This window comes from Carassius carassius, chromosome 50 (assembly GCF_963082965.1).
Source record: "Carassius carassius chromosome 50, fCarCar2.1, whole genome shotgun sequence".
NCBI classification, from domain to species: Eukaryota; Metazoa; Chordata; class Actinopteri; order Cypriniformes; family Cyprinidae; genus Carassius; species Carassius carassius.
The window spans coordinates 11,394,684-11,417,482 of record NC_081804.1 but is presented as its reverse complement, the minus strand read 5'-3'; the positions used below and the strand labels follow the sequence as shown (position 1 = coordinate 11,417,482).

Below are 22,799 nucleotides of genomic sequence, written 5' to 3'. Positions count from 1 at the left end.
ATTTATATAGTAAGACTTTTGATAAATAAGAGCTAAATGCATACAGAGACTGAAGTGAGATCGCTGCTTTGTTGCTTTGTAAACATTGAAATTCCACAAAAAAGGCTGATAAAGGTGGAATAAAAACATAAGAATAATGATAAAAGAATAATGCGGATAATGTGTCATACCTGGCGGAGGTGTGAAAGACTCGTTTGGTGAGAACAATAGAATCATGAAAACGGGGAGTTTTCAAAGCCAACACACATACAGAAAACACACTTATAGAGATGACAAGTGCCATAAATCAATCTGATTACCCTTCTCTAAAAACACACATGACATGGCCTTAGAAAATATTTCATAAAATTCAGTTTTACAGATCAGATTATGAAATTTCTAATGAAGTTTTGAAAGACTTGTGGCTTTAGCTACACTGTATTTCTAAACTCATATCTTACATCAACAATTTTTTTAATACATTTAAAAAATATGTTTTTAATATTTGTATTTTTGTTTTTATGTTTGAGCTTATATATCTCTATTATCATAACAGTCTGAGTGATTCTGATTCCTGAACAGTAAACTTTGAAGTGTCAGCTTTGTGAAAAAATGTTGATTATGTATCTAGTCAGAAAGAATCATGAGTAGAAACCTTTTTATTTTGGGTATGTCATTTCTGTCTCCATGCCAAAAAAGGGGGGTGACTAGTAAGGGGTTAAATCAAATGATTCGTACGTGAACCGGACATCACTAGTTCAAAGGGAAGAGATATTAATATGTAGTGTATTAAATCTGTGAGTTAGTTTAATGAACCTTTTCTTTGAACAGTTTTAAACCTCAGTTACTGTGCACTCTTGAAGAGTTTTCATGGTTTTGACTGTAGTAACCAAACGCGACATGCAGTTTGCTGAATGGAGGACGACAGACAGCTGCAGCAGAAAGAAGACTAACTATTATATCTCAACATTCTGACTTCTCATAATTGAGTTTTTATCTCACAAAAAAAATTAATGTCTGACTTTTTTTCCTTAAAATTGCCAGTTATGCTGTGTATGTTGCAAAATTCTGTCTTTTTTCAAGAGATTAACTCAATTAAAAACAATTAAAAAAAATTAATTGTGTGGTGGAAAAATTTATGATTGAAAAAAACTGAGTAACCGGAGTTGTGAGGCTATTGTCTGTATATATCTATACACTGAACAAAATTATAAATGCAACACTTTTGTTTTTGCCAGCATTTTTCATGAGCTGAACTCAAAGATCTAAGACTTTTTCTATGTACACATAAGGCCTATTTCTCTCAAATATTGTTCAGAAATCTGTCTAAATCTGTGTTAGTGTGCACTTCTCTTTTGCCGAGAAAATCCATCCACCTCACAGGTGTGGCATTAGACAGCATGATTATTGCACAGTGGTGTGCCTTAGGCTGGCCACAATAAAAGGCCACTCTAAAATGTGCAGTTTTACTGTATTGAGGGGTCGGGGGGGTTCCAAAAACCAGTCAATATCTGGTTTGACCCCCATTTGCCTCACACAGTGGAACACATCTTCTTCGCATAGAGTTGATCAGGTTGTTGATTGTGGCCTGTGGGATGTTGGTCTATTCCTCTTCAATGGCTGTGTGAAGTTGCTGGATATTGGCAGGAACTGGAACACACTATTGTAAACGCCGATCCAGAGCATCCCAATCATGCTCAATGGGTGACATGTCTGGTGAGTATGCTGGCCATGCAAGAACTGGGATTTTTTTCAGCTTCCAGTAATTGTTTACTGAGCCTTGCAACGTGGCCATGCATTACCATGCTGCAACATGAGGTGATGATTGTGGATGAATGGCACAACAATGGGCCTCAGGATCTCGTCACGGTATCTCTGTGCATTCAAAATGCCATCAATAAAATGCACCTGTGTTCGTTGTCCATAGCATACGCCTGTCCATACCATAACCACACCGCCACCATGGGCCACTTGATCCACTACGTTGACATCAGCAAACCGCTCACCCACATGACATCATACACGCTGTCTGCCCTGTACAGTGAAAACCGGGATACATCAGTGAAGAGAACACTTCTCCAAATTGCCAGACGCCATTGAATGTGAGCATTTGCCCACTCAAGTCGGTTACAATGATGAAGTGCAGTCAGGTCGAGACCCCGATGAGGACGACGAGCATGCAGATGAGCTTCCCTGAGATGGTTTCTGACAGTTTGTACAGAAATTCTTTGGTTATGCAAACCGATTGTTGCAGCAGATGTCTGGTTGGCTTGTCTCAGATGATCTTGAAGGTGAAGATGCTAAATGTGGAGGTCCTTGGCTGGTGTGGTTACACGTGGTCTGCGGATGTGAGGCTGGATGTATGTACTGCCAAATTCTCTGAAACACCTTCGGAGATGGCTTATGGTAGAGAAATTAACATTCAATTCAAGGGAACAGCTCTGGTGGACATTATTTCAGTCAGCATGCCAATTGCTAGCCTGACTACATCAGACTCCGTACTTCCGCTCAATTTCAGTTCGCTTCTGTACTCAGTCTGAGATCGCAAACCATCTCCCAGTTTTCCTCTGGCTCCAAAACAGCCGGCCAATCAACGAACAGAGGGCGGGCTGAGAGCCATCCCCCTTGGTTACTCTCATGCAGGATCAGGTTAAAGAGGCAGCGGGTAGTTTTTGCAGCATACCTGTTTACAGTGGAAGTGTGAGGCGGCTGAGCTGGCGCATAACACACGTCATAACCAAACGTTATGTGATTGGCTTACGGGTACACCAATGATTTTAGACTTCAGACAAGTGCCAACCCCCCCCCCCCCCCCCCACCCCCCCACGAGGAAGTAAACGCTTGTCAATTATGCCCTTCCAGACTCTGTCTATGAAGCAAAGTGAAGTAGCAGAGTTTGGTATTACCAGGCTAGCCAATTGCACCCTCCCTCAAAACTTGTGACAACTGTGGCATTGTGCTGTGTGAAAAAACTGCACATTTTAGAGTGGCCTTTTATTGTGGTCATCCTAAGGCACACCTGTGCAATAATCATGCCATCTAATCAGCATCTTGATATTCCACAACTGTGAGGTGGATGAATTATCTCGGCAAAGAAGTGCTCACTAACACAGATTTAGACAGATTTGTGAACAATATTTAATAGAAATAGGCCTTTTGTGTACATAGAAAAAGTTATAGATCTTTGAGTTCATCTCATGAAAAATGGGGCAAAAACAAATGTGTTGCATTTATAATTGTGTTTGGTTTATATTTGAGCTATCCAGGTCATAGCAGTACTTTGCAGTTCAGTTTTGCATGCAGCAGGTCAGAGGACAGACTGTGAGACTAGTTGACTTGTGACTACATGCTGGACAGAGCTGAAGAAACTAGGTGCCAGATATAGATAAAGAGGTGAGAATCAAATCCTGGGGTGCATTATTTGCTGTATGACCTTTTACTTAAATTTTATCTAGAGTTGTGCAGTTTTGCATAAGTTAAGATGACTGTATTCTTCAGGCACTCCAGTAATGTTTAATTGGCATTTCTGAATAGTTGGCTTAATTGCATTTTCTCTCATTTGACTCCTGAAATGGTAATTTAAATTTAAATTGGACATGGTAAGCACATCAATTAAAAAACTAACTTAAAATCACCATGGCCTTGAAAAAGAAATTGTATCAAATAAATTTGAACACTTCAAAGAATAAAGGTTCCATCAGGTAATTGTGAACTTTATTTTAAATGCTTTTGGGTCCATTCAGGCTAACTTGTCCATTTCAGAGCCCACCACTAACAGTAATAAAATACCTTCACAAGTTCAACCTTCAGGCTCCCTCTATTGTTATGGAAAAAATAGCTAATCATGCCAAGTAAAGGCTGTATTCGTGTCCCCGCAGGTTAGATTGCTTATTTTCTCAATGCTATATTTATGAAAATGATTTCAGCTGTGCTTGATGATGGCAGGAAATTAGAGTTGAGAGGCTGTAGGACTTGCTGTATTGTAGTGATTAGGTAATGAAGTCAGTACTCTAGCCATATAGACAGGCTTTCTGAGTCACCTGAAGACCATAACCAGTAGTTATGAGTTGTTATGTTAAAATAAGACCCATTTTATAGATGGCTGATTGTGTAGTGTGGCACAGTGGTCTGTAATTTTTGAGCTTGTGTCGTGCAGAAATCCTGCACCCCTTGGCCCGAATGTGTAATCCACCTCATAAATACAATCATTATTTACCAGCGTTTTAATGAGGATAATGTTGTGTAATATTAGTCTGGATTTTAAACTGAATTATAGGTTACACTTCAAAAGAAGGTTAAATTTGTTAACATTAGTTAATGCATTAGATAACGTGAACTACCAGTGAACTTTTTTTTTTTTTTTTTGATTGATCTAAATTTAAAAAAAAAATTGTTAGTTACTCTATTAACTAATGTTTACATATTGAACCTTATTGTTGTGTTAAAGTCTGAAATAGTACCGGCTTAAATATTAATAATCATATCTTAAAAAAATTCACATCATGGGATTTCAAGAGAAAATAGTGATTGAGAACATATGTAAGTACATAAAGAAAATGGTATAGAAGACTTATGAAACACAGCTCAGACAGAAATTACTTTCAAACAAAGCAGCTTTTCTGTTGGTTAATGTGGTGAAATCCTTTGTGAAATCTGTATGGGAAATTCTTTCGCTCTTATGCGAAATTCCTGATCATATATAAGTCATATGACTATATTTCAAATTCACAGAACAATTGAAATATGACGATACCTTTATAAAAAAACATAGGTTGTGGATACCATTTAATGTTAATAGTGAAATTGTAGGATTTCAAGCAAAAGGGTGTGAATAGATACCCCCAAAACATTTCCTTCAACCAATGAAATCATTATGAATGCAGGAAAGAAAAGATTTTACACAATCGCACCAAAATGAAGCACACCTGTGGCTGATTTATCATTGTGTTTGAGTTTTGCTCTTCACATTTTGACCAGTACCTCTGCTTCTGACATTTTCAGAAGTGTCTTGAGGCATCAACAAGGCTTTTCCTTTAAACACATTCCTAACACAAACACACAAGACAACAGACAAGAGTCCCAATGTGTTTGTTTTGTTACGAGTTGTCTGCCCTTTAGCCAGGGCTGAATCATTTCTCTACACATTCAGCCTGAGGTTGTCATGATCTGTTTTTTATTTTTTTTAGTTTCCTTGCCCCCCTCCACATTCTCAATCTCTCTCTCCCTCGATCTCACATTTGTTTCTTACTCTTTTCCCATGTGTTTACCACCCTGTGGTTCTCAATTGGATTACTGTTTGACAGCATTGCAAACAGAATCGCTGCAGGCGCTGACTTTGAAGGCTGTCAAAACCATGAGTATGGGTTTTTTACCCTCTTTCATTTTCCCATTCTCATTTTACATTTCCTTCTGACACTCATTTGCACTGTTGCTCTGCTTTTTGCCTTCAAAACTAATGTAAATCTCCCTACACCACCTACTTTTCTGTCTTTCTCTTTTTGGCTCTAGATTCATACATTACTTCATGCATTCTTCATGTTTCTTTGCATTCAGTGTCACAGAAAACACTGAAAAGATACTCCAATCAAACTCAGTATACTGTAGATCTGCTTAGTATTATGAGGGTTGACTAGAGAGGATCTAACTATAGAGCTGACTCTGACTGGTTGTACGTCCAGACATCATCCTGTACTGCTCATTACCTCCAGTCCCTCCAATTTGGTCCCTTATTTCTTTTTTTCCATGAAACTTTCCAGAGCGGTATTGTGTGTTGCCAAACTGTCATTAGGTCTCTTTCTGTTACCAATAGAATCTTGCATTAAGTGTCTTCGAAACAGCATCAATGGTGCACAAAACATCACTTCCTCAGGTTTAAGGTGATTTCCCCATCATATTTTTTTTTCTTTCTCATAGGATGATTGAGGCTAAAAAAGAAGCACAGATTTCTATTCAGATGTGAGTAATTGGACTGCCAGGAGTGAGTCCAAGAGCAGAGCTTGAGTTCACAGGAAACCCGATAAGAAGAAAGATTGAGCTTATTTGTGAAAAGGGACAAACACAATAGAGACATAACTGGAGCAGGTTTTTCACCAGTGGGAGACGTGACTCAGCATTCATATTCATATAAATACACATGTAAGATGATTGCTTATTGCTGTGAGATCAAACAAAAGGACTCGAATCAGTGCTCTGAAAGTGAAATGAGCGACTCTTGACTCTTCAGCAATGAGCAATCTTATAGTATAGTTGTTGATCGAGTCTCTCCGTCTAGATTTCGAAAAAGCGGGTGAGAAAGCAAGAGAGAAGATTTAAATGTTTTTGATGTTTTATGCTGCCCAGTGTGAAAAACAGATATGTTTTATTCATGGAGAAGTGTATAATATGGTCTGCCACACTCAAAACTTTGAGACTGATTTATAAACAATCTTTTAACTTTTATAAAAGATAACTTCAGGAATGAATTGCAGCCCCCAGGCTTAGTTTGGCTGGCTTAGTATTTGTTCAAATTTGATAGCAAACGAATGGTTTCACATTGCCACGCACTTTATTTGTGTTTTGGCATGGGAGAGAGTTGCATTAGGCATCCATATTCTTTGTTCGAGATCAAGACTCTTATATGAGCTCATTTTTTTCAAGTCTAGTGAGCTGCCTTGCTGTCTGTTGCATGATTTAAAAAATTAATTTTCTATTCTTGCCACTACACACTAGAGCACATTTCACGCTGCACATTGGACCCGGAAAATTGCCAGAACATTGGCGGGTCGCCTTCTGGGTGAACACAAATACATCCCGGGAATTGATTCCTGGATTGATCCCGGGTCGGGGACCTAGTAACATTGCCGGGTCCAGTCCCGGAACGAGTGCTGTGTGGACAGAAGCCAGAACCAATGCCTTAAAGGGTGTGCCGTAGTGATGACGCACGTTATCACGCGACTCTTTTACCAGGTGTTTTGAAGGCAAATCAACATTAACAACAAAAAACGGCAGCTTAAGTGAAAGTTTACATGCCCAGCGTTTTCGACTCGTGCATTCCATGTCATCCTGATGTCACGTGTCTTTACGGGACCTTTACGGGTTGTGTGTGAACACACGCACATATTCTGGGTAATCACTGGCAGCGTGAAAGGGCCAAAATCTAGTGACCCGGGAACAATTGCCGGGACACATTACCTGTGTATTTTCCATAATCGCAGTGTGAAAGGGGCTTAAGTTAACAGAGCAATGTGAGAACAATGTGAGCCCCCCCTCCCCCTTGAAAATATATATTCCAGACTTTCCAAGGGCCCTCTCTTCCTTTGGGGCCCTGGTAATCAGTACTGGTTTTACCCCCAGTCCGACGCCCCTGATTTTGTCTCTCACATGCTCATAATATCTCCCTCCATGTGTTTATCACAGACATGCCGAACCTTATGAAGTTAAATATGCCAATATACTGTACTCTCCCAGTCGTTCTTCATAATCTGCTCCTAATGTTAGCATGGCTGCTCGGCCCTGATTCCTGTGCTAATCTACAATCTTTCTTACGACATTCTCCCTCACTCTTCTGCCAGCATTAATTCCTCATATTAGCTTTAATTACACAAATGGTTCTGTATCTTATTAATCTCTTCACTGACGACGGAGCACAGTTCTGCACACTGTTGGTTATAAATAATTGAATGAGATTTTAAACCGCCAATTAAGTCAAGCAGCAGGGAGAGAGGAAATCCTTTGGTGGCCGATTCATTAGTAATAATGTTTGACATTTTCACCACCACTAAATGGAGACTTTATAGACACCATTGGCAAGTTTCAACTGTCTGTAGAGGCATATATGTCATATAAGTGCTTGCGATCTAATGTACAAATCATTCTGGTGGTACAGGTTGGACAGCTGCATATGAAGGAGGTTAATAAAATAAAACTGTCTGAAACACTGAGTTTGCTCCTTCGTTTAAAGTAGCACCAAGTGCTCAAGGTCCTTTTTAGGTTTTGCCTGTCAGTCAACATGAATTTAGAATTTATTTTCCTGCAAATCAGTGAATAGGGAATTTATTGGGTATCACTGTAATTTATACTGAAGCAAGAGGACTCGAACAGCCTTGAATTCCGTATTGCTTTAATAAAATGGTTATGTATTATAAACATATATTTATTATAACATTATTGAATATATAAAGTAAAATATAAAAAAAAATTTGTGAAAGTAATTTTAAAAAAGCATTGTGTTTTGAAATAGGCAAATAAATAGCCATATATAATTTTTTTATTTAATTAATCTTTTATAATAAATCACTCATCAATCAAATTAAAAAAAATATTTTTAACTCCATTAGTAAATTGATAAATACAAGGATTTGCCAAAAAGAAAAGGATTTGGCATATAGATTTTATTTTTATATTTTTAAATTAATATTAATATTTAAATTTTAGTATTTAATATTTACATTTTTACATTTTTATTAAATCTTTAATTACATTTCAAATATTAATGAAATGGATTAGTTCTTTTATTATTTATCATTACATTTAGCGAAGTAGAAAATCTGTCAATTTAACAGTTTATTATTTTCATTTTTATATTTGAATTCATAATTTCATACATTTTCTGCTTATTCCTCGATATGGTTCCTCACATTAAACTGAGATTGTGACTGACATCATAACCTAATGTATTGTGTATTTTATAATAACTGGAACTCTGTATTGACCAACCATAAGCCAAGACCAGAACTATCCATTTAAATGCCATTTCTAGAGGATCATCGCTGAAATATATGTAAAATAATTAGGGCTGTCATCATGAACTCGTTAACGCATGCAAATAATTTTACAATACTTAATACGTTAAAATAATTTAATGCAGTTAACGCAAAATTACTGAAGCACAATTTCTATTCTAACCCTTTAATTCAACTTTGCTTCTCTGCTTGCAATCAGATCATTTTAAGCTGGTAAACTCCAGGAAAGTTTTCAGTCCAATGATCCAGGAAGCAAATGTGTTCAAACAATCCGTCCAAAACAGCATTAATATAAAGGAAACCAGGCTGATTACATCAAAGATTGCAGAGCTCTGTCATAGTGATTGTCCCTGAAGAGCACAAGCCCTCACACGTCGCGCTGTGTGAAGTACAGACTGAACGGATTGTCAACACATCCCACTGCTGTATGGCCAGATGAGACACAAACTACGGTTTCTCAGCTGGATAACCAGTCTCACTAGTAAAGTTTTGATGGATGAAGACTGCAATCAAGGTAAAGACGATTGCTGTGGCGTACAGGAGTCGTACAGTAAGCACGCGTGAGTCCGTTATAATAACGCATGTATGAGTGTTCTTGACGCACTGATCACATTGTATTTATGCACAGCACAGACATTTCCATACATTCACGTTGTTTACACACACATTCACGATAATGTTTTGATATGTCATGTTTATGTTGCTGTGTTTAGTTATACTGAATGGATCTCCATGTGGTCCTGTTTGGTATCGCAACTTGATTTCTCTAAAATGTAAAAAATGGCTTTGCTGTTGCACTGTACAAATTCTATAAAATTCTGATTTTTTTTATTTTCTTTTATATGTGCTATGGGCTCCTTTGGTGTCCTTTTTTGGAAACACTTGAAAAATATGTCTTAAAATACAGATGTTTGAGAAACACCCTTTAATCTTTTGGTTTACTTTGCTGGATATAGTAAAACAAAGTTGACAATGTAAATATGCATAATTTCATGGTGTGCGATTAATTGTGATTAATCACAGAAAAAGTGTGTGATTAATTAGATAAAAAATTTTAATCGATTGACAGCCCTAAAAATAATGCATAGTGCCCAGTATACGTAGGAGACTAGTACAGCACATGCTGTCTTGCATTTTGGTCACAATTTCTTTTTCTTTGATCACTTTTATAGTTTTAGAAATTAAAAAATAAATAAAAAGGAAAGTGAATGCGGGCATAATTGCATAAATTAACACGTAATTGGACTCTTACCACAATGTCTTTATAACATACAGTGAGAGAGATTAGCGCAAAGAAACTAAATTACGTCTGAGTTTAGCCTCATCAGAATGATTTTTGACCGCTTCAGAGAAAATGAGAAGGCCCATGTCCTCTCAGCATGACCGCCTGTCTGTTACTTCACCTGCATGTCCTTTTTGAGTCCGAAGGTACTGTTCATTTTCTCTACGGGAAAGTAAGCCTCTTGCTCACTGACTCATTAAAGTACTAAGAAGCACTGCAAGATATCCAGTTTCATTGTTTTTGCCATTGTTTGAATGGGCTTTTGATGGAGCCAGTGAACTGTTCAAACAAACTAGTAGGTACACTTAAAATTTTCAAGAAGGAAATCTCAAGGCTTTTCTCAAGCTGAATATCTTTGTATTGCATGCATTTGTTTTTCTAGACACTTATATTGAATGGACCTTTTATGTTTCAAATCGTGTTTTAAAATGAACACATTCATCAAATCAAAAAAGAAGTAAAATTAAATCTTTGTAAATCTCTACAGGTGTCCCAAGTGAAAGCAATTTGAGTGGAATTTCCATCTGTTAGAACTGCCTCCTCTTGCACTCCAATCTCTGTCTTCTTACCCGATCATGGCAGTTTCGATACAGATATATTCCACCGCCTCCTTGAGATGAAGCAGCTCAAGTATCTTGGTTCTACTCCATTACTCACGGTTAGGAATCGTGATTCGTTTCCATCTGCTGCTTCTGTCATGTCTCACCAACTTTGGTTTCCCCCAGACACGGTCACCGCATATAAAAATGAAATTAGTGTTTTCATGGTCTTCTGTGTAGATTTGCCACTCTCTCAGTGGGGCATTTCCTCTCTCTTATGAATCATTGTTTTCTAAAACTGCGCTGCTCCACCGCTTTGCGGATTTAATTGAGTTTTGGCCTGTTACGTAAATTTGTGTATCTTTGGTCTGTAATGATGATTGAATGGAACTACTTGTTGAGAGAGAGGCTGCATTTACAAAATACATTTTCAAAAAAAGAATCTTTAAGCTGTATTAAAGGTGCTGTAAATGAGGTCAGCCATCCAGGAACCTCCACCAAACCTGGACGTGACCCGTCTTTACAAAACCCACTATACAAAGATACCATTGAGACTGTTATAATAAGAGTGTCTACAATAATCCTAATATTTTCAAAAAAAAAAATCAAAAATCTTTAAGATAAAATTATTTTTCTATCATTTCATTTTCTAATTTTCATTAATTAATTTTAAGAGACTTATTGAGCTTTACATACTGACCAGTCATTACTAAATAATAATAATATGTAATAATAAAAAAGCAAAACTACTCGGTTAAGGTTTTCGTGTAAAAAAAAAATGTGGCTCATTTTTATGATAACAAGACAGTTGTATTACCCTGACATTTTTATTTTTACTATAAAAAACAGGTTCCATAAAGCACTGCAAATGATCCATTATCATTGTTTGTTTTTTTGCCACCTCTTGAATTTTCAAGTAATTTTCAAGTCTTTGATGTCCTTTTTGTATTTACCAATTACCTAACTATAAATACAGAATTCATTCAGAAATTCATTCACATAGTATCTCTTAGCAGTACGTAATATGAAAAGCTTACTTGTGTTCATCGTAATGTACCGATGGATTGACTCCAGCCCTGTTTCTTCCATCAGGGCTTCTTGAAGAGCGAGCGAGTGGCACGCATGGTTCAGAGCGGGGGCTGTTCAACCAGTGACTTCCGTGAGGTCTTCAAGAAGAACATTGAGCGCCGCGTGCGCAGCCTGCCTGAGATCGATGGCCTGAGCAAAGAGACTGTCCTCAGCTCCTGGATCACTAAGTATGACGCCATCTACAAAGGAGAAGAGGACCAGCGGCGGCCGCAGGGACGCATGCCCTTCAGCGCTGTTTCCGAACTCATCCTCAGCAAAGAACAGCTGTATGAGATGTTCCAGCAGATCCTGGGAATCAAGAAGTTTGAACATCAGCTGCTCTACAATGCCCTGCAGGTCAGTGCTAGCTAAAGTTTACGTTTTGTTTAGTTTTTTTTTTTTTCAAAGTAACTGATAGTATAATGTAGAGCTGCATGAGTAATCAAAATAAAACTGAAATCACTGTATGGCACAATATATATATATATATATATATATATATATATATATATATATATATATATATATATATATATATATATATATATATATATATATATATATATATATATATATATATATATATATATATATATATATATTTTTTTTTTTTTTTTTTATTGAATAAATATACAGGTATACATATATATATGTGTGTGTGTTTGTGTATATATATATATATATATATATATATATATATATAAAAAAGTGTGTGTGTGTGTATATATATATGCAGTCCAGACCAAAAGTTTGGACACACCTTCTCATTCAAAGAGTTTTCTTTATTTTCATGACTATGAAAATTGTAGTTTCACACTGAAGGAATCAAAACTATGAATTAACACATGTGGAATTATGTATGGAATTATATACATAACAAAAAAGTGTGAAACAACTGAAAATATGTCATATTCTAGGTTCTTCAAAGTAGCCACCTTTTGCTTTGATTACTGCTTTGCACACTCTTGGCATTCTCTTGATGAGCTTCAAGAGGTAGTCACCTGAAATGGTCTTCCAACAGTCTTGAAGGAGTTCCCCGAGAGATGCTTACCACTTGTTGGCCCTTTTGCCTTCCGTCTGCGGTCCAGCTCACCCCTAAACCATCTCGATTGGGTTCAGGTCCGGTGACTGTGGAGGCCAGGTCATCTGGCGCAGCACCCCATCACTCTCCTTCTTGGTCAAATAGCCCTTGATGCCTTCAGTGTGACTCTACAATTTTCATAGTCATGAAAATAAAGAAAACTCTTTGAATGAGAAGGTGTGTCCAAACTTTTGGTCTGTACTGTATGTGCCGCTGTGGTTTTACACTTGAGCAGGTCATTATCCACCGGTTTTCAGCATCTCATAGCGGCTCGGCTCACAACAAATGCTGCTTTACAAACTCCATCTCTGTATCTTTGTTCTGTGTTTGAGTAGCTTTAACGTGAATGAGTAAGGAATGCAAAATGCACCAACCATTTTCCCACATTGAGAAGTGCTTATTAACAAAAGAGAAGTTTTAGGTTTCTTGTGATTTTACACCAAAATGAAAGATTTGCATCTATGAGCTAACAAAGAGAAACATTTCTCAGTGTATAGTGTTTTTTTTCTAATGGTGAGAGCAGAGTTGCAATTTTTCTGTTTTTGATTCAATTAACTTTTGCAAGCACATCATACGTAATTGATGTAAGATGCAAGATCTGCTTAATAATGAATAAAAGAACATTTGCTGAGGAAAATCTGTGGAATTCTGCAGAACTAGAAAAAGATCCAAAGAGAAAGTTCATCCAAAAATAAAAATTCAAAACCCATGCCGTTCCAAACCCATCACCATTCATTCATCTTTGGAACACAAATTAAGATATTTTTAATAAAATCCAAGACAAGTCCTGTAAATGAAACAAAACATTTACAAACATTATAAGCCATCACTGCACAATAAATCCTTTACATATAATGTTATTCAGAAAAGAACAGGAATGAAAAAGCGTAAATTATAATGGCATTCATTAAAAACATAATTTATTATAAACGCCAAGCCTAAACTTATTTATTTTAAGTGATATTACTTTGTGGGAAATATGCTCTACAAATAAACTTGGGCTCACGTACCTCTCTCATTAGGTGTAAATCCAAATGTCACTTTGCAATGTAAGCCAAAACATGTTTCAGATTATAAAAATTTGACTTATATTCAAGAAAATCCCATTACATTACAAGAACATGCTATTAAAAGGTCAAAATTTGCTCAAAACTACATATAATTGCCCCTGCATTTTGTATGCCTTAAGTCACTTATGATATTAAGATATTTCTCAACTTAATGGCAACCCAGGGCTTTTCTTATTGAATTTAATGAGACTTTTTACAATTACACATTGTGTTGAGTGTTTTTCCTAATCGTGGTAGGCAGTTTAGTTCCTATAAACCTTTGCCCTTTACCCAGTGGTGGAAATGGCCAAAAAAATATATATATAATGATTAGTAATTTTCTCTAATTGACTCAGACTTTTAAACGAGACTCAGTTGAATAGATCTAAATTCATGATAACAATGTTATGAGATTTATGTTTTACATTAGGGCTGGGATAAACAATTATTTTTTAAACGATTAATCTAGCGATTATTTTTTCCGATGCATCGATTAATCTAACGATTAATTTTTCCGGGCCGATTCGATTTCGATTATCTCCCCATTAATTGACTACTAACAATTTATACATGTTGATTTACATATCTGAATGAAAAAAACATGAATTCCTTAACATTGCAATATATGTTTATTGCTCTTAAAATTACAAAATAAAAGACTGACTAAGAATGCATTACTTTGCAATTGTATAGAGCATAGCATTCAATAAAACCTTGAAGCCTTGAAAACACATAGCTTACTGAAACAAGCTTACTGAACACATAGGGCCTAGCTTACTGAAAAAAAGTTCTTCTTTCAGAGGAAAATAACAACAACTTGATGTCTAGCATTCAATAAAAAAGTTCACCCAGACTTCCGGAATGGCGCCGACACGTGCAGCAGCCTAATGTAAGTGCTCCCAGACGGTCTGGCGTTAATCCCCCATTTTATACTTCTGATCAACCAACAAATTTAACTAATTAACATGGAGGGGGACAAAGCAAAAAAGGCTAGACTTAAATCACAACCAAAACCTGAAAAGGCGGAAAAAACAGTGGAAGAGATAGCTGACGGTCCCGCTGATAACCTGTCAGCTAGTATCGCGGCAATACACGCTGACATTAAAGCCTTTCGTGTGGATATTAAAACTGAACTGGCGGCCTTTCGAGATTCTATTGCGAAAGACATGAAAGAAGAATTGTGCAATCTTAAGCAAGAAGTCAAGCAAAAAGTGAATGAGCTAGTCACGGACCTAAACGCCACAGCAGAGCGGATCGACGAGGCCGAACAGCGAGTGGCAGATTTAGAGGAAAACAATGCTGAGCTGAAAGAGGTCCTCGGTCAAAGCATCCAAATACAAGATAATCTACAGGAGAGACTGTTAGATCTTGAAACACGCTCGCGCAGAAATAACATCCGTATTTTCGGAATACCGGAAGGATGCGAAGGGAATAATGTCCAAGAATTTGTCGAATCTATCATTAAAACGGAGCTAGCACTTGGCGACCTGGACCTCAAAATCCAACGATGTCACAGAGCACTCGGACCCAAGCCCCCCACGGATGCGTATCCGAGATCGGTGGTGGTATTCTTCCTGGAATATAAGACAAAGGATTTGGTTCTTCGGTCTGCGTGAAAGAAGAAAGAGGTGAATTGCAATGAGAAAAGAATTTTCTTTGACCACGATTATCCACCGGAGATCCAACAGAAAAGAAGGGCATTCGCACCGATCAGGAAAATTCTTAAAGGGAAAGGAATCAAGTTTCAAACGCCACCACCTGCAAAGCTGAAAGTCTTTCTGGAGAACGGCCCGGTTACATACAATACGACGATGGATGCAATGAAAGACTTAAAAGAAAAGGGCCTGATAAATACTGAAGAGGCTGCTGGAATGGGCCCTCCTGAAAAAACTAAGCAGAGATCGTGGGAAAAAGTGGACGCGACATCAAAGAAAAATAAAGAAACGCATCGAGCAAAGATCCGGGAGAAACTGCGCGGGTTTCAGAGAGATAACTCAAGCTCTATCTGAATGATTGGATTTAATTTGTTAAGATTGCGCAAGACTCAGAATACTGGATGAATAATGGACATATAACGTTAGGTCGACAAGAAGACTATAATTTCCTAGAATAAAACAGTTTATAGGCCTATAAGGGAAGAAAACAAGGACTTAATTTATAAACCTAGCCGAAAATACAAGAATATAAGACCAGTCATTATGGGTGCTGAAAAGATAACACATTTTGTGCAATTTGCACAACAGAGAGGGGCCCTTTAGAGAAAGAAGGCCTACCCCTCACATGTGGAAGTTAAGAAAAACTTCAAGTTTGGAGGTCAGTTCTTTTTTGTTCTTTGTGTGGTTCAATATGTTCACTGTTTTGAATTGTATGTTTTGGTCACCTCAATTCCTACAACTTTTTTTGCTTAGATTACATGCTGAGACAGGAATATAAGGTAGTTACCTTGAATGTTAATGGGTTACTAAGTCCAATTAAAAGAAATAAACTTATTACTAAAATGAAAAGAGAAAATCAACAAATAATCTTTTGGCAGGAGACCCATCTTTCTGACACAGAACACAAGAAACTGGGGAAAATGGGATTTAGAGTATATTTCTCTTCATACAATAATGGCCGTAAACGAGGAGTAGCAACATTAATCTCAAACAAGGTTAATTTTCAGTTGCTTTCTGAGATTACTGATAAAGAAGGGCTATATATTGTTATAAAAGGGACTATTGACCAAAATGAAGTTACATTAGTAAATGTGTATAGACCACCTGGAGAAGACAAATTATTCCTCAAAAAAGTATTTAATATTATAGCAGTGGAGACATCTGGGACACTTATTTGCGGGGGAGATTGGAATGTGCAACTTCAACCTAAGCTTGACTCTTCTTACTCCAAGCGAATTAGTCAAGAAGCTAGACAAATGAGAAATATTATGCAAGAATTAGGTTTAATAGATGTGTGGAGAGACTTAAATCCTTTTGAAAAACATTTTACTTTTTTTTTCCTCCGCTCATAGGTCCCACTCTAGAATTGATTATTTTTTTATGTTTGGCTCAGAAAGACATAGAGTCAAGGACTGCAAAATAGGGACAAGGGACATCTCAGATCATTCGGGAGTGTACCTAACGGTGCTCATGGAGAGTAGAACTAAAAACACATTCTGGCGGCTCAATGCAAACCATATAAAGGATCAGTCATGTCAAGAATATATTCAGAAAGAACTCTCCGAATATTTAACACATAATGATAATGGAGAGGTATCACCCTGTATCCTATGGGATGCCGCTAAGGCGGTTATGAGAGGAAAACTTATAATGTGGGCTTCACAAAAAAAAAAGGAAAAACAGAATTATTTAAAATATTTGAACACAAAACTTAAAGAATTAGAGACTAAACATGGTAAGAAAAGTGACCCAACTATTTTGAAAAAGATAAAAGAGGTGAAATCCGAGCTTAATAAGATTTATGATGAGCAAGAACAATTAAAACTGAAATTTTTAAGGCAGAGATTTTATGAAAATGGTCCAAAAGCAAAAAAACTTTTGGCTTGGAGAATAAAGAAACAGCAGGCAGAGAGAAACATATTTAAAATTAGAGATCCCAAGTCCAAAAAGGTATGTCATAAACTGGAAGAAATACAACAAGCTTTTAAAAGATATTATGAGGAATTATACTCTCAAAAAAGGGATATCCAGACTGGAAGCATACAGAGTTTTTTGTACAAGTTAGACTTACCATCGATTGGATCAACACAAAATAAAGTCTTAACTCAAAATATAACTATAGAGGAAATAAACAAAGCTATATCTAAACTTAAAACAAATAAAGTATCAGGAATGGACGGTTTTCCGGCAGAATGGTATAAAACATTTAGGGAACAATTGATGCCAATGATTCATGGATGTTTTAACTACACCTTACAGGAAGGTGATGCCCCTAGATCCTGGAAGGAGGCCGTAATATCTGTAATTCCAAAGGAAGGAAAAGACCGAATGGAATGTAGCTTGTATAGACCTATCTCAGTTCTAAATATTGACTACAGACTTTATGCATCCATAATAGCTAAACGATTAGAACACATTCTCCCAGACTTAATAGATACGGACCAAACAGGTTTTGTAAAACAAAGACAGACATATGATAATATATGGCGAACCTTACATGTAATTGATAAAATATGTCAGAATAAAATAAATGCCCTCATAATTAGTTTAGATGCAGAAAAGGCATTCGATTCAGTAAGTTGGGAATTCTTATATTTAGTTTTGCAACGATTTGGGTTTAAAAATGACTCAATAAAAATTATTAAATCCTTATATTCAACCCCTACAGCAAAAATTAAAATTAATGGTGAGGTCTCTGATTATTTTAATTTAGAAAGAGGATGCCGACAAGGGTGTCCATTAAGCCCCGCCCTGTTTGCTTTGTTTATTGAGCCATTGGCACAACTAATCAGAGATGACAGAGAAATTAAAGGAGTGATAGTAAAGGATATAGAACACAAGATATGTTTGTATGCTGACGATGTGTTGTTATTTCTCACATCCCCTGAGCTCAGCCTTCCCAAAGTGATGTATTCCCTTGAAAAATTTGGATCATACTCAGGATACAAACTAAATGTACATAAAACACAAACTCTCTCATGCAATTATAATCCGAGTAATAAAATACGTAATGAATACACATTTAAATGGAATACATCCTCTATTAGATATCTTGGAGTTCAAATTCCGGCTGATTTATCAATTATTTATAAATTGAATTTCGACCCTATCACAGAAAACATAAAGACAGACTTGAACAGATGGAATCTCCTACCCTTAGATCTATATAATCGAATAGAGATTATAAAGATGAATATTTTGCCACGAATACTTTTTCTCTTTCAAGCCTTGCCAGTGGACATACCACGCTTCATTTGGAAAAGTGGGCGACCTAGAGTGAGATTTAACACTCTACAACTTCCTAGAGAACAGGGTGGAAGAGGTCTGCCATCATTAGATGATTACTATAAAGCTGCACAGATAAGACACTTGGTTTGCTGGTGTAATGATGAAAACTGCGCAAAGTGGAAAGAATTTGAACAGTCACAATTTGAATTACCCCTTCAAGCGTTATTAGGAGATAGAAAGTATCAGCAGACACAATTACATAATTTGAACTGCTGGACAAAGACCCCCTTGGAAATATGGTATAAAGAATTAAAAAACCCTAAAATGGAAAGACAGGGAAGAATATTAAGATGGGTGGAGCATGACTTACAATTTAGACCAGCAAAACTGGATCTGAGATTTAAACAATGGAGTTTAAAAGGTATAACATCCTTCTGCTTAATCTCTTCTGGGAATGGAATAGAGAGCTTTCAACAACTTTCCCAGAAATACTACTTAGATAAACAAGATTTTTTCAGATATCTTCAAGTTAGAGATTACTTCAACAAGAATATAAAGAATGTGGAAGAAGATGGTCCCACAATAGTGCAAATATTTATAGATGCATATAAAAAAAAGTTGAATAAGAAAGTAGTATCAAGAATTTATTCCTGTTTAATGTCAGCAAAAAATTACTCTACAACTTATGTGAAACAAAAGTGGGAAAAGGAAGCCAATATAAGTATTACAGGAGAAGAATGGCTAACTATGTGTAAAACGCAGATGAATACAACAAGTTCAGATTCATGGAGGGAATTTGTCTGGAAAAATACCATAAGATTTTTCATAACCCCCAAAGTAAAGTATCAACAAACTGGGAATCCAAAAACTGGTGAATGCTGGAGAAAATGTGGAAATGTACTGGCAGACCATTTTCACATCTTTTGGGACTGTAACAAAATTCATACTTATTGGCAGGATTTAAATAGAGAAATGAATGCAATAATGGGGATGAATCTGGAATGTGACTTTAAAACTATATACCTGGGCATCATCCCTTTAGATATGACAAAAGAGGATACTTATCTTTCTAATATACTACTAGCAGCCAGTAAGAAAGCCATTACAAGGAAATGGCTCAAAGAAGATCCCCCATCAATGTTTGAATGGCAAGAGATTGTAACGGAGGTGTACAATATGGAATCTCTGACTTTTTCGTTAAGAAAACAAACTGAAAGTATGGTATCACATTGGCAGAAATGGTTGAAAAGAGATGAAAATCATTTTTGACTTCTAACTAATGGATAGAGTTGGCAGTTTAACCCTTAACAAAACAGTATTGCAGAATTTGAGTGAATCATGTGATCTGGAATATAATATAAGTTCTCTCCTTGGTGACCAGTGTATGTCCATGTATGTGTATATGTGCTCAGAATATACTTTTTGTTTGTACTAGTGTACGCAAAAGTATGTAAGGATGGAGATGTGCACTTGTATTATAAATGTTTGTTGATGTTGTTTTATCTGTTTGAAAAAAAAAGTAGAAAAATAAAGTTAAAAAAAAAAAAAAAAAAAAAGTTCACCCAAAATACTTGTTTAGAGCAATTGAAAGAATACAGTAACCAATGTAAACTTTAGGGCTTTAAGCTAATACAGATAGTGCTTTTCCAAAATAAAAATAAAAAATTTAACAGTGGGAGCCAGCAGCCTGTCATGGAGAAAAAAAAATCTCCGATTGCTCCACGTGAAACTTTGGCGTTCCGCCCTTTTTCTATCGTGTCTAATGATTTTGGTTAATATTCACGAGGGGTGGGGGAAGAGAGAGAGAGAGCGCTCGTGTAGTTTGAAGACTGTGAGTGAAACTGCGCGTGAAACTTTGGTGTTTCGCCCTTTTTCTATCGTGTTTAATGATTTTGATTTTGCACAAGGGAGAGAGAGAGCAAGAAGCGCTTGTGTTGTTTGAAGACTGTGAGTGCGCGCGCAGCTGGGGCTCTCTCTCGTACGCGCTCTGTCACTGTCACTCACCGATCAAATAAGGCTTTGACACCCGCCAAAAAAAAAAGATCAATGCAGAAAAACCCCTGGATTGGTTATATAACGTTGGACAGAATGTTGATCCGGCCATCGCGTATATTCAGCGCACATAAGGTAAACGTTTTGCAAACGTTTTTTAGAGAAATAAAAACAGGTCGACGAATCGATGCGCATATTTTGCGTCGACGTATTTTTTGCGGCGACGTCATCGATGACCTCGACGCGTTGTCCCAGCCCTATTTTACATATAAAGTTTTGAATAGGCCTGGGCAAGTTAACGCCTTATTATCATCTTAACGTGCTAATTGATTAACGCTGACAATTATTTTATCGCGTATTAACACAGTTTTTTATTATTATGAAAGTCCGTTGCTCACTTGCTCTGAATACACATAGACCTACAGACAAATCATGGGTCACAGGAGGGGATGCTCCCGATTAGATTATTTAGGCTAAGCATCAACATTAACAAAACACTGTTATTTTAACAGAAAAGAATGCAACAATCGCAGGCAATAATGCGATTAATTGCGATAAAAAAAATTTTGATCGTTGGCCAGCACAGACATGTTCAAAAATGCTGATTCATTCATAAATGGAAGATTTACTTAAAAGATGGCAGCAGCTCGGCTGTAACTTTGGAACTATTTCCATTGACGAAATAGAGTACAAACAGACAACAGTGCTGGAAGTCACTTAATTTGAATTTTTTTATAAAATCCCAACTTGTATTAAACTTGTATAAATTCAATATCACATTTGCAAACTCCTTTTATAATCATTAAAAAGCTGTCACTCGTTTTAGTTCATCACAATCTCAATAACTTCCATTATAATTATAATGAAGCTCTCTACATTGCACACTGAATCTATTATTTACATCTACACTTTGCTTGCTATAATGAGAGGATCTGAGCTTACACTAAACACAAACTGCAGTTTGTTTCACGATCTGTGCTGTGAGGAGCAGGACGCGCACTTGCGCAGCTAACCATAGACACAAATATCCAGTTTTTAGTATTATTGCGCTATGTTTTTATGTGCAGAGCTGGAATCACTTTAGTAGACTTTTGAATGGATAAAAAATAGAAATTACTTTAATTTCCCCAAAAAACAAGCAGTTGCTACTGGAACCCTGTCCCCTATCAAAATTCACTCAAGTGATTCCCCCCCATTTCCAGCCCTGCCTTTACCTTAATCATCTAAGAACAGTTGTCTTTAGCCCATCATCAGCTGCTTTGAAGATATCACAGAAAGGTCAGGGGGTTGATGGGAAATTGGCCAACTGGCTTGCTCTCATGTTATCTGTCACTAGCCTTTCCCCAGGGGACAGGAGAGTAAAAGAGATGTTGTGGGTGGTCTTCACGGATGGCCCTTTTCATCACTAGTGAGGGAATGAAGTGCACAGATTAGTGCAATTAGGCGGCTTGAGCCCAACACTAATTGGCACGTTTGGCATCTAACTGAGATCTTATGATGGACTGAATATTATGCTCAAGATGCCATCTTCAGTTTATCCATGATGTGGTTCCATTAGACCTCCATTATTGTAAGACAATTTTCCTTGCTTTTACAAACTGAGGGATAAATATGAATTATTTTCTGTGGTAATCAACAGCATATCACAGATGCTTTTAATGCTATTAAATTCTTTTGAAGTAAAATGACCGTGCAAGTAACGCTTCCTAAAATAAAGAAAATTTAGATTTCTTTCTGTTTAAATGGCAAGTTCATTTGTTTTTGTTGAGGGTTCATTTCATCTGCATATGTCAGAGCTGTTGCACAGCATTACTTTTTAACTGCACAGCTACAACCCAGAAGGCTGCATGTTGTTTTCTGAAGTGTTGAATCTTTTGCATAATGGTTTACAGATGCACACAGATAACATGTACTGTACGTTTCCTTTTGTTTTGTAACGTTGCTGTAGACTAATGAGGTGAAGTTGCACTACGGTTACTGATCCTGATCTCTCTCTGCGCTTAAGAATTCCCGCACCTGTGTGCATTTTATTGATCTGTGTTTCAGCTTGCATTTAAAAGCTTGTTTGCTTTGCATGTTAGATTTTGCATTAGCTGGTGGCTCAGCATTCGATAAATCACTCATGCGCATATGTTTAAAGAGGAATGAAGTGTGAATTTATGAGTCTTGTTATAAAAAAAATACAGGAAATACTGTACAGCAAAGC

General features: G+C 36.7%; 1 protein-coding gene across 9 annotated transcripts in view; it reads left to right on the top strand.

The window, feature by feature from the left end:
* The window catches only part of LOC132133802 (calcium-dependent secretion activator 2-like), a 173,774-nt gene that overhangs the window by 42,455 nt on the left and 108,520 nt on the right, over positions 1 to 22,799 (top strand). For all 9 annotated transcript variants that reach the window (XM_059546785.1, XM_059546792.1, XM_059546791.1 and 6 more), the window contains exon 3: positions 11,613 to 11,945. In XM_059546785.1, coding sequence (XP_059402768.1) covers positions 11,613 to 11,945 — 333 coding nt within the window. The remainder of the gene's footprint in view (positions 1 to 11,612; positions 11,946 to 22,799) is intronic.